Raw genomic sequence first — 14,871 nt, 5'->3', positions numbered from 1 at the left:
TTACATTAAACATATCACAAGGGCCAGTAAACCTAAAACTTAGTGGGAAACAGTTATGCCAAATGCTTTTACTGGGAAAGAGAAATATTTGGTAAGTGAAAAATAAAAGGCATTTCTTCTATTAAACAGCTCTTTGTATATCAAAAAAGTTTAACTTCCACACCTTAGGGGAATAAAAACAAAGCTGAGATGTGCAGTCAGTGTAACTGCCTGATTAGATGGTGCCAAAGGTCTGTAAACATCTGACTCCTGCATCCCCAGTGCTTGCATTTGCTTCCATAGGTGACAGTAACAACCAGAAGGAACAATAAGAGAAAGTTAATGTGGAGTAAGATATTCTCTGTGCAACATCTTGCCTTATAATTTGTAGATGACTATATCCAAGATAAATGTTTCCTAGACAAGAGGGGAAAAAACCTGAAACAGATGAGTGAGAAAATGAGAGAAGTAGCAAACATTCCTATCAAAAAATCTCCTGGTATCTGGTTCTTCTGCTCACTTTATTCTAACCTGACATAAGAGAAAAAGGCACACAAAGTATTACTTGAGTAAAACCAAGAAAATGAAGAGGAAGTTGTACACAGATGAGTAACATTTGAAGATTATAAATTTCTCATGCATGTTTCAGGTGACGTTTTAGAGGGAAAGGGGATAATCATTCATGCCAGCATTATACACTGCTAACAGTGTATGTCAGACATCAGAGTACAGCATCTTCCTTTCTCATTGAAGCAATGAATAGTTGAACATCCAACTAATGAGGACATAGCTAAACACGAATGTTTGCTTACCTGGTATTTTCTGACCAAGGATGTTGTATAAAATTGCTTTTGACCACAGGTGAGTATGGCTTTAATGAGTGACAAGGATTTTTTTTATGTTAAGAATGAGCAAATTCTGTAGCAGGTGGTCTTTAATCTAGAAGATCTTGTCACATCAAAAATGTGTAAACTACCTATCCAAAATGATAATGCCTTTCATATGATTTTATATGAAGAGTTACTTTTTATTTGCTCATAGAAATAAAGTAACATCTCTGTTGAGGAACATTACAAGAGTGCCCAGAACCATAATTTATTTTTGTGGGGGCAAGGCCTGTAATATTGAGTGCAACTGTTAACCCAGCACTGCCAAGTCAACCACTCAACCATGTTCCTAAGTGCCACGTGTAAATACCTTTTAAACAACTTTAGGGATGGTGACTCTACCACTTCCCTGGGCAGACTGTTCCAGTGTCTCACAATGCTTTTGGTGAAGAAACTTTTGCTAATAACCAAACTAAACCTCCTCTAGAGCATCTTGAAGCTATTTCCTCTTGTTCTGTCACTTGTTACTTGGGGGAAGAAACCAGCTACCATCTTATTGCAGTCTCCTTTCAGGCAGCTGTAGAGAGTGATAATGTCTCCTCTTGGCCTTCTTTTCTCCAGGTAAACAACCCCAGTTCCCTCAGCTGCTCCTACTATGGCCTGTAAACTCATAACACTGCTCCTCATAGACCCTTCACCAACTCATTGCCCTTCATTGGACATGTTACAGCACCTCAGAGTCTTTCCTGAAGTGAGAGGCACAAAACTGAACACAGTATCCAAGGTGTAGGCTCACCAGTGCAAATTACACGCGGGTGGTCACTTCACTAGTTCTGCTGACAGAGACGCTTACAGAAACAGATGAATTAGAAGGTGCTCCAAAGCAGTGAAGACAAAAATGTAACACATTTTTCACAAGTGCTCAAAAAGATAAAACAGTCAAAAAAATTTTACAGTATAGCATTCTGTTTATTTCCAGTGATAAGCTCAGTATTATAACAATACACTGAGGATAAAAACAAACACTGACACACCAACCAAGGGAGTGAACAGAAGTGGGGATATTTAAGGTTTTACCTTTCTAGGGCTTCCTGGAAGGTAGAACTTGTGGTAAACCTAAAAATAAAAGAAATTAATTTGAAAATAATTAAAATTTGTAGGCAAAACACAATGCTTACACAGAAAAGATAACATTGCAGGGAATGCTGTGGAGCAATCCAAAGACCATCATAATTTTGTAGCAAAGATTTCAGGAATAGATACACTTAGCCTTACAATGTTGAGCATCAGAATTATGAAGTTACAACACACATCACAGTTAAATGGTGTCACAACATGTGTTTCACAACCCATGGAATGCAAATGTCTCATTGTTTCACAGGAGTATTACACACACCAGTTGTTTTCAACCCAGGATTCTACATAAAAAATATCTGTGTGCTGGAAATCTTTTCTTTAAGTTTTATTAAACAGATCCATCAGTTGTCATGGGGCAAAAGATTAAGTAAAAAAAGTTAAAAAATTAAAGGCTGTGAAATATTGAGACACTAGACAAAAGGAAATGGCAAACTGAAAGCCTTCAAAGCACCAAAAAGTATGACTTCCCTTTAGTTCTGCCACAACCTCCAAGAAACTGTACTATGAAATATGGGTGCACTGGGGGATGGTGGTGGTTGAATCAAATCTCTTCATCTATTTGGAAAATAAAAAGCACAGAGACAGACTAGGTTCTTCAACTCACTTTAGTTTTAAGCATCTTGGGGGCTTTGCATTGGAGGTGCCACCCACAGGGTTTGACCATATGCTTTTCAACAAGGAAAGGAGTTTAAGACATGGCTACATAAACAATGAGTCCTTGGAAGGATTTGAGAAAGAGACGAAAAAGATTTCATGAATTTATGACACAAGTCCCCAGAATCTTTCTTGGATCTCTCTAGAATTAGGACTATCCAACTGTTCTTCAGGTGAGAAAGCAGGAATTTGAACCTGCCAATCTAATGAAACACTGGCTTTTTATGGAAGTCCATCTGTCTCAACTCTTTGGCTCAAAATACAAGAAAACATAAGAATTAATGCCAACACGACTCCAGTAAAGATCATATTACAAATAGATTTAAAGAGATTATTTGATCAGCTCAGTTTTTAACATGAAAAGCAAAGCTTGTTCGCTTCAGATTTGGGGGGGGGAGTGGAGGCTTAGGTGGGGGGGGGGGATTTTTGTGTTGCTTTGGTTTTGGGGATGTTTTGTGGGGTTTTTTGAGGAGTGTTATTTTTTTATAGTATTTATGTCTTCCTGCAGAACAGTTGCTCACTTTGAGGTGCTTCATTTCCATAGCCATTACAAAACATTTAGCTGATCTTTAAATTGTAGCCTTACCTATGCTTTCTTTATGACTAAAGCTTCTAATATTGCAAACATTATTTGTAATGGTTGCATGCTTGTACTGTCACTGACTGCCCAGGCTGAATATAAACTAAGCAAAATTACCACCTTTATTATAGGAACTGTCCCTCAGAAAGAACACCACTTAAAACTGCTCGTTTTCTACTGTTCTCATGCGAGATCCTTAAAATCCCTGTGAAACTCCTTTCAAGAGATGTGCACACTTTCTTTCAGCTTTAGCCACAGTGGGAATGTTCTTTTTATTTTCTTTTTAACAGTGGGAATTCAGAATTAATTCCTGACAGTATATCTAGAAAGCTGAAATAATTCTTTGTATATCATACAAAAATCCAAGTAGCTCAGATAATTTCCTATCCCAAACTAATGCATTCAGCCCAGTAACTGCAATAATGAAAAATATTTTCACATCATAAATCTCTCAAGTTCTTATCCCTAGATTTAATTTAAGTATAAAACATTTCACTATTAATCAGAAAAAAACCAAATAACTTTGTTCATTGATTCATTAAGTGTTGTCACCATAAAGTCAAACCAAATTTCAGTTCAGTAATTAAAATTAAAGTAAAAAAATAAAGTAAATACTCTTCCCATTCTAATTGATAACTTATGCAGAACATTACACATATCACTCAAAATCCATCCTTACTGTACCTAAAGAGGTCTTTACAATCCCTAGTGAATAATTCATGTTTGCATTTTACCATTCTCTCCCAGCAGACAAAAAACAGCTTTAATTCAGTCACAGCTCTAACTTTGAGAGCCAAACACCACCAAAAAGCAGTCAAAAAGTTTTACAAAAAATGGTCAAAAATTGCTTTACGAACCAAATCTACTTCCCAAATGGAAGAACTAAACAGCCCTAAATATATCTGAAATAACAAACCAGCCTCTGAAGAGACTGGCCATATGCTATACTGTCACTCTCCCATACTGAGTGATGAATTAAGATGGCAGTGTAGCTGGCTGCTCATTACAATACTGTTCATGTCAGTCACATATGTTGCTTTGGCAGTTATTACAGCATTTTCTAAACTAAGCAGCATGTTAGATTTCCAGAACAAATTCTCTAAATTATTAAACTCTTGACAATTTTTCACAGAACATGGAAGAAACACTATGAAAGACTGGAAAGACGTGAATGGTAATTGCTGTGCCTTTGCAATTCTTCGGGTGGAAAACCTGCATTAAAAAAAAAAAAAAAATCAAGTCAACTGGACAACAGACCAGTAATTGGTATTTTCTGTAATCTGTGCAATCTGTGCAGTTTTCTGTAATCTGTGTGTGATACTTTAATGCTTACAGTATTGTAAAGAGAATATACAGAAGGAGGTGAAACATTCTCTCGTAGCACTTAGGGGACACAGAACACTAATTTAACCAGATGGCATAAACCCCTCACTGATGTGAGCACTGGATCTTTTCTATATACTTGGTGTACAGGTTAAGGAATCCAGTAATTAAATAATTAATGATAGTGGCCATATAAATGGCTGCATGGCAAAATATATAAAATAATGACATTTTTACAGTAGATGTTTGTAGCCCCAGACAAGATTCTTGTTACTGAAGAACTGTGGCTCAACAAAACCAAGGAAGTCAGTTCCTTGGAGCATTCATACCACAGCAACAAATTGTCACTATCTGTCTTTAGTAGCCAAGAGGACAAGAATAGCTGGCTGCTTAGCTCTTCACCATGTTCCTTACATTCAACAGAAATCCTCCTGTCAGTCTCCTGTCATTCAAATTCCCCAGAATTTGAATTAGGAAAAAAAATTGTACTCTGTTAAAGACTCGAACTTCATAATCAAGATTCCAAGCATTATCACATTTAGATACCTATAAAACCTTTTCTGAAAAACTGGAAGTTGAGGGACTGGGGCTGTAGATTTGTGGTGAGGGGAGAAGTGGAATATACCTGTACTTGCCAGAAACACAGAAGTACCTGTAAGGTACAAGAAGCCCTCTGAACAATGGCATTTTTATCAGGCTGGATTCTTTTTGCTCTTGGTTCATTTTCTCAAACATTTACTTTTAGGCTACATTGAAGCTTCTGTAAATGACATTACTAAAACACTCAGGTCTTTCTGCAGCTGCTTGTGAGTCTTGTCTAATACACAAGAAGAGTTCAACAGAATAGAGATGTACAGGCAGTATCCTGCCCTCCATGGAGATACTGGACAACAGATGGAGAAGGGAAAGCATCACAGCACAAGTTTATGCTCATGACTATTGAGTGGTGCTCTAATACATGTGTGTGCAGTCATCTAAGAAATGTTTCTATGTTCATATAGATTTAGGTGTACACATAGTTGTGTGTGCTATTTTGTGCAATACTGATTTTATGTTGGTACTTACAAAAGGGGACCTGTAGGTCTAGAATAACAGACATCAGTGAAGATTTAGGCTGTATTTGAAGGTAACGTAAATCACATTTTTGAGGAAAGAAATTTAATCACTTTCCTTATTTAGATAATTTGACTCCAGGTTTGGCATCACTAACACGGTCTACACTGTCATTAGCTCCATTATAAGAAAGATTAGAAATAGCAGATGTTTCCCATTACCTGAACAAGTTGCAGGGCCCATCATACATCTTAACACAGCTGACCAAAACACCAAAAACAAGCATAGATAGCACTTCTTTAAAAAAAAAAAAAAAAACAAACCCAAAACCAAAAAACAAACAAAAAACCCATATTCTAGAGAAGATTAATATTTTCCCAATAAAAAGGTAGCAGCACTTTCACCAGATATATGGATTCTGAAAGGCTCTTTATCACTCAGACCTGGTATGTTTTAGATGTTTAAATGATGTACCTAGACCCTTTTCAACATAGGCATTTGCACTTTTGTCATGTCCTGCCTAGAATCCAGCAAAGGGGATACAATGGATATTTTTCTTTAGTTCCATTGCTGAACTACATTTTGAATAAAGGGCTTGACTCCCGAAGGGAACAACCTCCTTTCATTACTGTCCAATACTTAGACTAAAGGAGATTTCTCTGCAAGTGGTAAGTAGGGGCAATGTTCCTATTTATATTTCTATGTTCCCACTTATTAGGGGATAAAGGCATTGCACCATATTTAATTTATTTAGGTCACATCCAGTACCTCAAGTCCTATAGCTGGACATATTTCCACATACAGCCCTTCCCCCTTCCCATTTGAAAACAACCTTTTATTTCAGCATATTATTCTAGAAAAAATATACTTAGAGACTATCTAAAAATAGCAGAAAACAATATCCTTTTTGATTTTTCCCACTCATTATGTGCAACCACCTTGCCACAGGGCTGGTATGCTTGTACAGCTTGTATCCACCCCAGTTACCTGAGCCCCATGCTGCTGCCCTCACACCTCTCCACAGGGAGCTGCAGCACATGGAAGATCAGCACTGGTTTTGACCTAGCTGCTTCTCAGAGCAGTAAAGACCCCAGCTTGTCTGCACAGTTGAAAGGAGCAATGCTAGCTCCAGAACCAAGAAAGCATATGCTGTATTCAGCTAGCAGACAGAAATCACCTCCTTGCTCAGTTTTCAGGATACTTGCATCAATAAAAAAAACTTCATATGATTATACTTGTTCAAAGATGTAGAGATGCCTCCACAATGCAGTGTAGCACCTCTTTAAAGAGGGACTCCAGCAAGAATCACTCCTAGTGTATGTCTGTATCCCTGCCTCAGCTTAGATAAGTGTTAAAAACAGTGTTAGAAAGGCACATATCCCAGCCACCACTGACTGGAATTGGAGATCTCAATCTTATTAAAGGCTTCTTTGGCACAGGCAGCATTTTGAAGCCTAGCTTCAAAGCACTTCTCCTTTGACAGATGCATGCAAGTCTGCTACTACTGCCACAACAGCAGAATGCAGGGTATTTTCAGTCAACCAACACTGTTGAGCATACCACTGCTGCTGGAGATCTGTATCAAAGTTATGAAGATGAGTCACCCATTTTCTGAATTCTCTCTAGTTAACTGCATATTAATTAATAGCAGATAACCTATTCCTTTCTTCTGTGCCCTGTCTGTTCCTCCACAGATACAGACAGAACACTTCTACTCAAGTCAGAGCCTGAATCCCAAGGCTTTAAAATTACCTAATTTTTCACCATCTCTGGTGCAACCCCTACTTTTAAGATCATACCAGCAAGACTCAATAAGACCCCAGTTTGTTCAGGTCACACATTCAGGAGCAATAATCTTCTGATTCAGGAGTGGTCATCTGGGAGACCACTCAAATCATTTGAATGGCCACTAGAGATGTTCATATGCTAACCAATACTTACAACTTTTGACATATATCTTCTAATTTGCAGTGTAGCAAGACTTTTTAAAACATTAGTATTTTAAAACTCTTTGTAAAATTGCATTAGCATCCTACTAGCACTTCATTAAGAAAAAATTTTCTATTAAATAAAAATGCTATGAACACAAACTAATTTCTCTTCCAGTATCATAACAACAAATTCACATAATCTTATTCAACATACTATAAGATTGCATTTTGAGCATGCTATGTCTTAAGGTTCCTGCATTGGTTTGTTTCAAGCTCTATGCCTTTTTCTTTCCTCATTTTAATTCATTACACCCCCAGTACATTTGCAACACAAGAACATACTATTAGCTTGGATTTCATTGCTCAACAAGAAAAATGTCTTTAAAGTTTCAAGCTGCTGTTTTCCTTTGCAGTAATAATTTGTACAGAAGTGCTGTGTGTATTAAACAATCTACATGTTTGCTAAGATCTGTAAGTAGGCCCAGCATCCAGTTTGACATTTCATTGCAATCTACTTGCACACTAATAGCTAACCAGAAAGCTCCAAATAAGCATACCAGATACTATTTAGATTCATACTATTTTTAAGTCCAATAACTTACAGAATAGTGAAAATAAATCAGTCATCTAGTGCCACAAAATTTACAGAAAATAATAATGAGCTTCTACTCAAAATGCCCTTTTATGAGAGTATCATCAACATCAGGAGAGCTAAAACAGTAGCAAACACAAAATTCCACAGGTATCCGAGCCTAAGATTTATTTTACTGAACTCTTTCCCTATAGGTAGAATACTAACATTTATATTAAAAGAAAGAGCTCACATACCATGTTAATGGACTATGTCTAATTTAATGAAATTAACCCTATACTCTTATCAACCAAAATCTCTGTATTTAAATATGAGAGGAATAAAGCCTGTGCTTCATTCATAGCTGTGGGGAAAGAAAAATTAAAAAAGAAAAAACTTAGAGGAACCAAAATAAAAACCAGAAAATGACTTGGCAAACAAAAAAGCCACAGCTGGATGCTGAACACTTCTGTCAAATCTCTGGATAGTGTCCTGTTCACGTGTAACTTCTAACTACCTCCATGAGTTACCTAAAGAGACTTCCAAGTTCAAATCATGGAAGTGACGATGATGTCACTTTGCTCTCTTTAACAGTAACCTGGGTAGGCATGTTTTATACTCTACTGTCCCCAAATGGGCTACATAGAAAGTTATTGATCTCATCTATTATTCCACCAAGTCATTACACTTACAGTTATATTAATATTTAACTGATAAAGAAACTGTTGATGAAGAAATCTCATCATAATACACTTAGCAAGAGGATACTTGCCAATACTGGAAGCAGATGAAGGGTGCATAAAAAAGTGTTTGCATAATATGCTTGTAACTGGCATCCTTGGCATACATTGGTACCTTTGCAGCTGATAACTACAAACAAACGTTATCAGCAATGACAACTGAAATGGTTGTTAGGCTGTTCAAATAACTAAACTTACATAACTTATGTATTCCTTCTAGTAGAGATTAGGATCATTCTATAAGAACTGTTCATGTCCTGAGCAAGCACTTCAAATCAGTTGCTTATGAACCACCTACAGGCTAAATACAAGAGTAATTTTTGCTTTCAATATATTGTTCCAGCTGACAAGAAGAAAAAACAAAACTCACAATTTAAAGTTCCTAGGCAATAGTTCGTGTTACTTAGTTATGCAGCTGTTAAGGTTCTACATAAAAGATAATGGAAAATAAATTGCCAAATAGACAAGCATCAGCTATGCTTAAAAAGTTAAGCTAAGGTTAGTGCAAGAGAATGCACGTTGAGGCAAAAAGCATTCTGATATCATATCAGATAGCAGACTCTCCTTTTCATTTGTACTTCAATTCTAGAGTGTCACTGTTTGAACAGGAGAAACTAAAGAAGGAGGGCTTTTGCCTCTGAGGGGGGTGGAATGCAAAAGAAGGGATCTATTCCCTCCCATTTCCTGCCATACTCTATAAAAGATGAAAAAGTCAACAGCTCCTCCCTCTCTTTCCTCCTGCTTCATGCGAGCGTTGTTGTTCATTACTGCCAGTTCACCACTTGTTGTCTATCAGACTGTGTGTGTGTATATATATATCTATATATCTATATATATATGTTTTGTTATTTTACCCTTTATGTTATTACCTCTGCCTTGTTTCAGTAAAATCTGTATCTAATTTTTCACAGTTTTCAGTTTAAAGTCTCCAGGTTTTTTTCCCCTTTTATCTTCCCTTGTGTGGGGGGAGGAATAGAGAAGCATTTTGTCCTAGGTTTGTAGTCAGCCCAAACCACTAAACCATGACACAGGGCTTCAGGGAAAGGCCCCAGCAAAAGCAGAGCCTGAGTCCTCCCTGGTTCTTCTGACAGAAAACACAGAAACTTCCCAAAGTTCTCTTCAGGAAAAGCTCTGAGTAGTGTTTTCATCTTTGAAACTACAAACACCAAAACTGCAGGCTAGAGTCAAGTGTCTCTTGGGATTATTTTGTTTCTACCTATATGGATGATTGAGAAGTCTCATCCTCTCCTCCTGTATCCTTCTTTTCTAATCTAACTGGGACTAAATACAGATTACAGAAAAAGACAAATAGGAATAGTTTCCACACCTAGCATCTGAGGTAGGGTAGAAATGTTGCAGTAGTTGATGCCAACTAAAAACTTCTACAACCTCATTGCAGTTCTCGTGATTTATTCTGCTGTCTCAATTCCTTTAAAAGAGTTTGTTTCCAGATTTCCAGTTATTTTTAATTTCTCTAGACTAGTTTGCTAGTCACTGTGGAAAAAGTGATAGACAGAAAAGAAAATCTATAAAAATGAGCTTCCCATCACTTATTACTGCTCAGTTCTAGTTTTATATAAAAAGCTACTTAAATGTCTGCTCATATTAGCACAGCTCCTCACTGTGCAGATTAATCATACTGTACTTCCTGCCTTTATCTTTTTTTAAAAATCAGCTTCATGAAAAAAATCCTTTTCCTTTTGTTACAAAAGTTCCACCTAGAATAGGAAAGGACTCTATGAAGAATCAGTGTTAATCAGAACAAAAAGAAAGCCTGTTCTGCACATTGCAAGGTGTTTGTCCTCACACTCATTGCTTCAAAGGAGCCATGTGTTCAACTGGTGCTACCCACATACAAATTACAATTATTAAACAAAGCTAGCAACATCTTACCCAAAGAGAATCTTGAGCCATTGCAAACCAAAAAAAGTGATTTTTTTGAAAAATGCATTAACAGATTTTTGATATAGAAGTACATTCTTTTGCCCTCACATGGTATACTGTATACGTTTTATTTTTTAACCAAGTGTTTAAAAAGCATCCTGCTCTTATTCAAGTTTAAGAGTACTGTGAAATAGCATTTTCAGATGTACTGGAGTGATTCAGGCCACACAGTCTGACTCAGTTGAAAAGCAAACCCAATTTGAAGAAATGCAGAAGAGACTAAGCAGTAGCTTTCCTGGCTGTCAGTTTACAATATGTTGAAAGACAGTATTGCTTGAAAACACAGCCGTGTTATTTGATTATCAATTCACATTTAAGTTTATGGTGTTCTCTAAGCAAAGATATCAAAAAAGACTCGTTCAGCTCAGACATTTGAAAAGTGAAACAACAAAGAGAAAAATACTCCAAGAAATATCTGAAATTCTAAGTGCAGTTTGGAAAAAGGCCAAAAAAAAAAAAAAAAAATACGTGCAAATCCACTGTATCAGCTTAAATCAAAAAGATAAAGATATGAGTTGATAAAGCAATTTGTAATATTTAAATCTTTAAATAACTGTATTCAAATTAGAAGTTTTGCATGTTTTAATCATGGTTTTTATATGCTAACTACAACAAAGAGACAAACAGAACCATTAAAGTATTGATATATACACTTATGCCATGCGGCTAAGCAGAATTAAACTCTCCCAAAGGTGTCAATCATCATTGAGAATGCTGCATCATTATTTTTTTATTTTTGAGTTTTTAAAATTGGACAGATTTCTACATTCCATGCAGTTGTATATTTTTCTAGTTCATTTGTCTTACTGAACAACAGACACTGGATGGGCATCTGTAGAGCAGCCAGTCAGGCTGTCCTGTCTGAACAGGCTACACAAGGGTAATTTTATTTCTGAATGCATGGAACTCAACATCTGTTAGACAATTAAAAAAAATACAACTTTTCCATACACTCCTTAACTGAATATGCTACATAACCTAAAAATTGTACAAATAGGTAACAAAGATTATGAAAAGTGAACAGCTTGTTGTTAGCAAGGGGCTGACATATGTTGATTTGTCTACTGTATTCCCAGGCATCTCTTGACAACAAAACAAAATCTCTGGCAATGGATAGAAATGTTACCAGTCCCAAGATAAGCACCTACAATAGTTCCATACCACCACCAATTCCTTGCTCACTAAGCAAACAGTAAGCTGTGTGCTGGAAGGCAATTTTTGCTTTCTCCCTAAAAACCAGAGGTTCACACACACTTTGATGTGAACACAAAGGTTGTTACTGCTGAAGGTCATTCAAGGCAGGAGCTGCAAGCTCAGAAATGTTTTTGATTCAAATCCAGGCACACACAAGAACATGTGAAAAATGTAAACAGCTTCAACATCACGATTTTATTTTAACCTTTTTAGAGGTCGACCTATTCTCTGCTGCTTCTTTAGAGAAGGATATTCCTGAAGTCCAAAACTGCATTTTTTTTTTATATTGACCCAATGGTCCGTATCACCATCCCAAACATGCTTGCAATGCTGATCACCTAGGGATAGGATGTAATGTTATTTAAAACATTAATGCTGCCATAAGATCATAGTTTTACCCAAACAGATTTGCTAGTGAATCTGCTGGTGGAGGTTGCCATGGGAACACAGTACAGCTACACACTTTACCATGACAACCAGGCCTCCCTGGAATACTAATGAGTGCCCATGGCAACTTGAAGCTAAAGATGTGTGGAGAACAAATATTTCGTGTATCACTTATAACAAAACTATAAATATATTTGTATGCTTCCCATGTGAGATTCAATGGTTTTTTGAACCCTACAAAATGTTATGCATTTGGCCATACTGCAAAGTGTAAAAATGCTATGGCTGCTGTATAAATGGAAAAGCCTAAATGGAAAGGCAACACATACAGATGAAGTTCAGTTCTGTGACCAAAAAAATATCTGTATTCAGCACAACCAAACTTTGCATCAGCTTGCACATAAACACTATCATCAGTCCAGGATGTAACAGTTATCTGTGCACATTGCTTAGTGCATTCTACATGCACCAAAAAGGCACTATTCTTACCTACTGCAAAGCACTGTAGTGAGCACAGATCTATTCTACACATGGCAGCTACTGCAATTCATGTTGGAGCATGTTGGAGGGAAAGAAAACATTGCTTTGGTATTTCAGAGAAGTTTCATGAAAAGAAATCCATAATACTTTATAGAAATATTCCAGCAATTAAATGCATTCCAGCAATTAAATGCAAATTCCATTTATTTGTCACAGAAAAAGGATCCACTGTTTATAGTTACACATCAGAACAAAATGTTGGTATTATAAGTCATAAATGTAACAGTTAAGTGACATATGGTAATTTTTTTATACGTATACAAAAAGCTTTCTATAAATATGAATTTCAGAATACTTGCTAGATATTTTACACAAATTATCAAAATCTAAGACATTTGCAGATACCCCGACAGTAAACACCTATGATTCAAAAGAGGTGGCACCAGCTGGCAAGCCAGTGTTTCTTATCCCAGAAGCAACTGTGTGATAAGTCACATCTAGAGACAGCAAAATTCTAGGTCACAAACTCCCAGGGATGAAAAGTATCAGGATTCAGGTCACACAAACAGTGTAGATAACAAATATAATTGTATTATTTTTCCTCATGAGGACATTTCCTCATAGTCTACTCTTTGCTTTTATAAACTGGGCCTCCTCACATGAGCTGCTTTGCAAAAATATGAAAATCAAGTAAGCATTAGATACAAGATTTTTTTTTTCTCTCCTTCAATATCCATGCAAGAGCATCCAAAACATGGCTTGGGACATGTATTTATTAGCTGTAAATTTATCAGAAGCTGCATTTCTTAAACAACAGAGCACCAAGGTGAGCAATAAAAGATAAATATGTTTCTTGTAATAAATTTCACGATAGTCTCATGTTTGTGGAGTTTGAGTCACTGCTTTTGAGTGACTGCAACACCTGCTGTTATTCCAGTGGAAAAAAACCTAAACCACTGTCCCTTCAGCAAATCTCAGGCCTAGAAGAGGCAGCACCACATGACAGAAGTAACCTTTCAGGCCTAGGTCAGATGCGTTGGTTCTACCGCCCAAACTCTACATCACTTTCAGCACGCAGAGGTCAGATAGAACCCCAAGTGCACAGAGTTAGGACTCCACAAGATGGGATACAACAAGAGGTCTGCATTCAGTGACAGGCAGTTACTCACAGGTGTAACCCAAACACAAGTCAGCCTCCAGTTTGCTGCAGGAATGTCAAAACCAGGTAAACTGCAAAAACTTTTTTCATCTGAGGCCAAAGTGCTATGTAATATATACTGTAATAAATGTAATAAATATATGTTGGTGTAACCTACAAGAGATGAACCTGGACTAATGTCTAGCAAATCCCTCTTCTGCTTCCAAGTACTGCTGGCTCTGGCCACAAAGGGCTGAATAGAGGAATACAAACCCATAATATTAAATCAATGTAATCACATTCAGAATGATCAGATTAGTGTAGGCACTGCCTATATTAGATCAGGAGCTTTCAGTGACTTGCAGAAACCTGTTATCTGAAACGTTTGGAGAGACCTAAAGAAAAAACTTGAGATGAAATACCAACACAAAATGCAGGCCATGGCCCTGGTACTGAATTTAGGATCTATTTCCTTTAAATAGTATCATAGAGATTTAAAAAAAAAAAAAAATCAGTTCTGATAAAAACTTGTTTCATGAGGTTCAATTAAAATATATCTTAAGTCACAGAGAAAAAAAGCAAACTGTTTTCTTAAGCAGTTTAACACAGTATAGATTAAAAAACTGCAACAGACAACCTGTGGTGGACCTTCAGGCAACCATGTTTTCAACAGAGGAACAGAGATCGCATTGTTTTTATCATAATACACAGCATTACTTACTGCAATATTTGTTTTGTTGTGTCAATCCTGGCTGCACAGAACTAAACCCAGATGTTCACTTCTAACTATTTTAATGACACTAGTACTAAAGTGCCCAATATACAGCATCTTCTGTCCACACCTAGAGATCTACATTTAACAGAAACTGACTATCAACATAGGAAAAATGCATTTCCATTGAGTTTCAAGATCACACAACAGAGCACCTACTC

General features: G+C 36.7%; 1 protein-coding gene across 2 annotated transcripts in view; it reads right to left on the bottom strand.

Moving 5' to 3' along the window:
• ANK3 (ankyrin 3) overlaps nucleotides 1-14,871 on the bottom strand; it is a 351,630-nt gene that overhangs the window by 305,386 nt on the left and 31,373 nt on the right. For both annotated transcript variants that reach the window (XM_071749152.1, XM_071749165.1), the window contains exon 2: nucleotides 1,884-1,922. In XM_071749152.1, coding sequence (XP_071605253.1) covers nucleotides 1,884-1,922 — 39 coding nt within the window. The remainder of the gene's footprint in view (nucleotides 1-1,883; nucleotides 1,923-14,871) is intronic.

The sequence above is a fragment of the Heliangelus exortis genome, chromosome 7 (genome assembly GCF_036169615.1).
Source record: "Heliangelus exortis chromosome 7, bHelExo1.hap1, whole genome shotgun sequence".
NCBI classification, from domain to species: domain Eukaryota; kingdom Metazoa; phylum Chordata; class Aves; order Apodiformes; family Trochilidae; genus Heliangelus; species Heliangelus exortis.
Note: the sequence above shows the minus strand (reverse complement) of the source record. Positions and strands in the feature narration are given on the sequence as shown.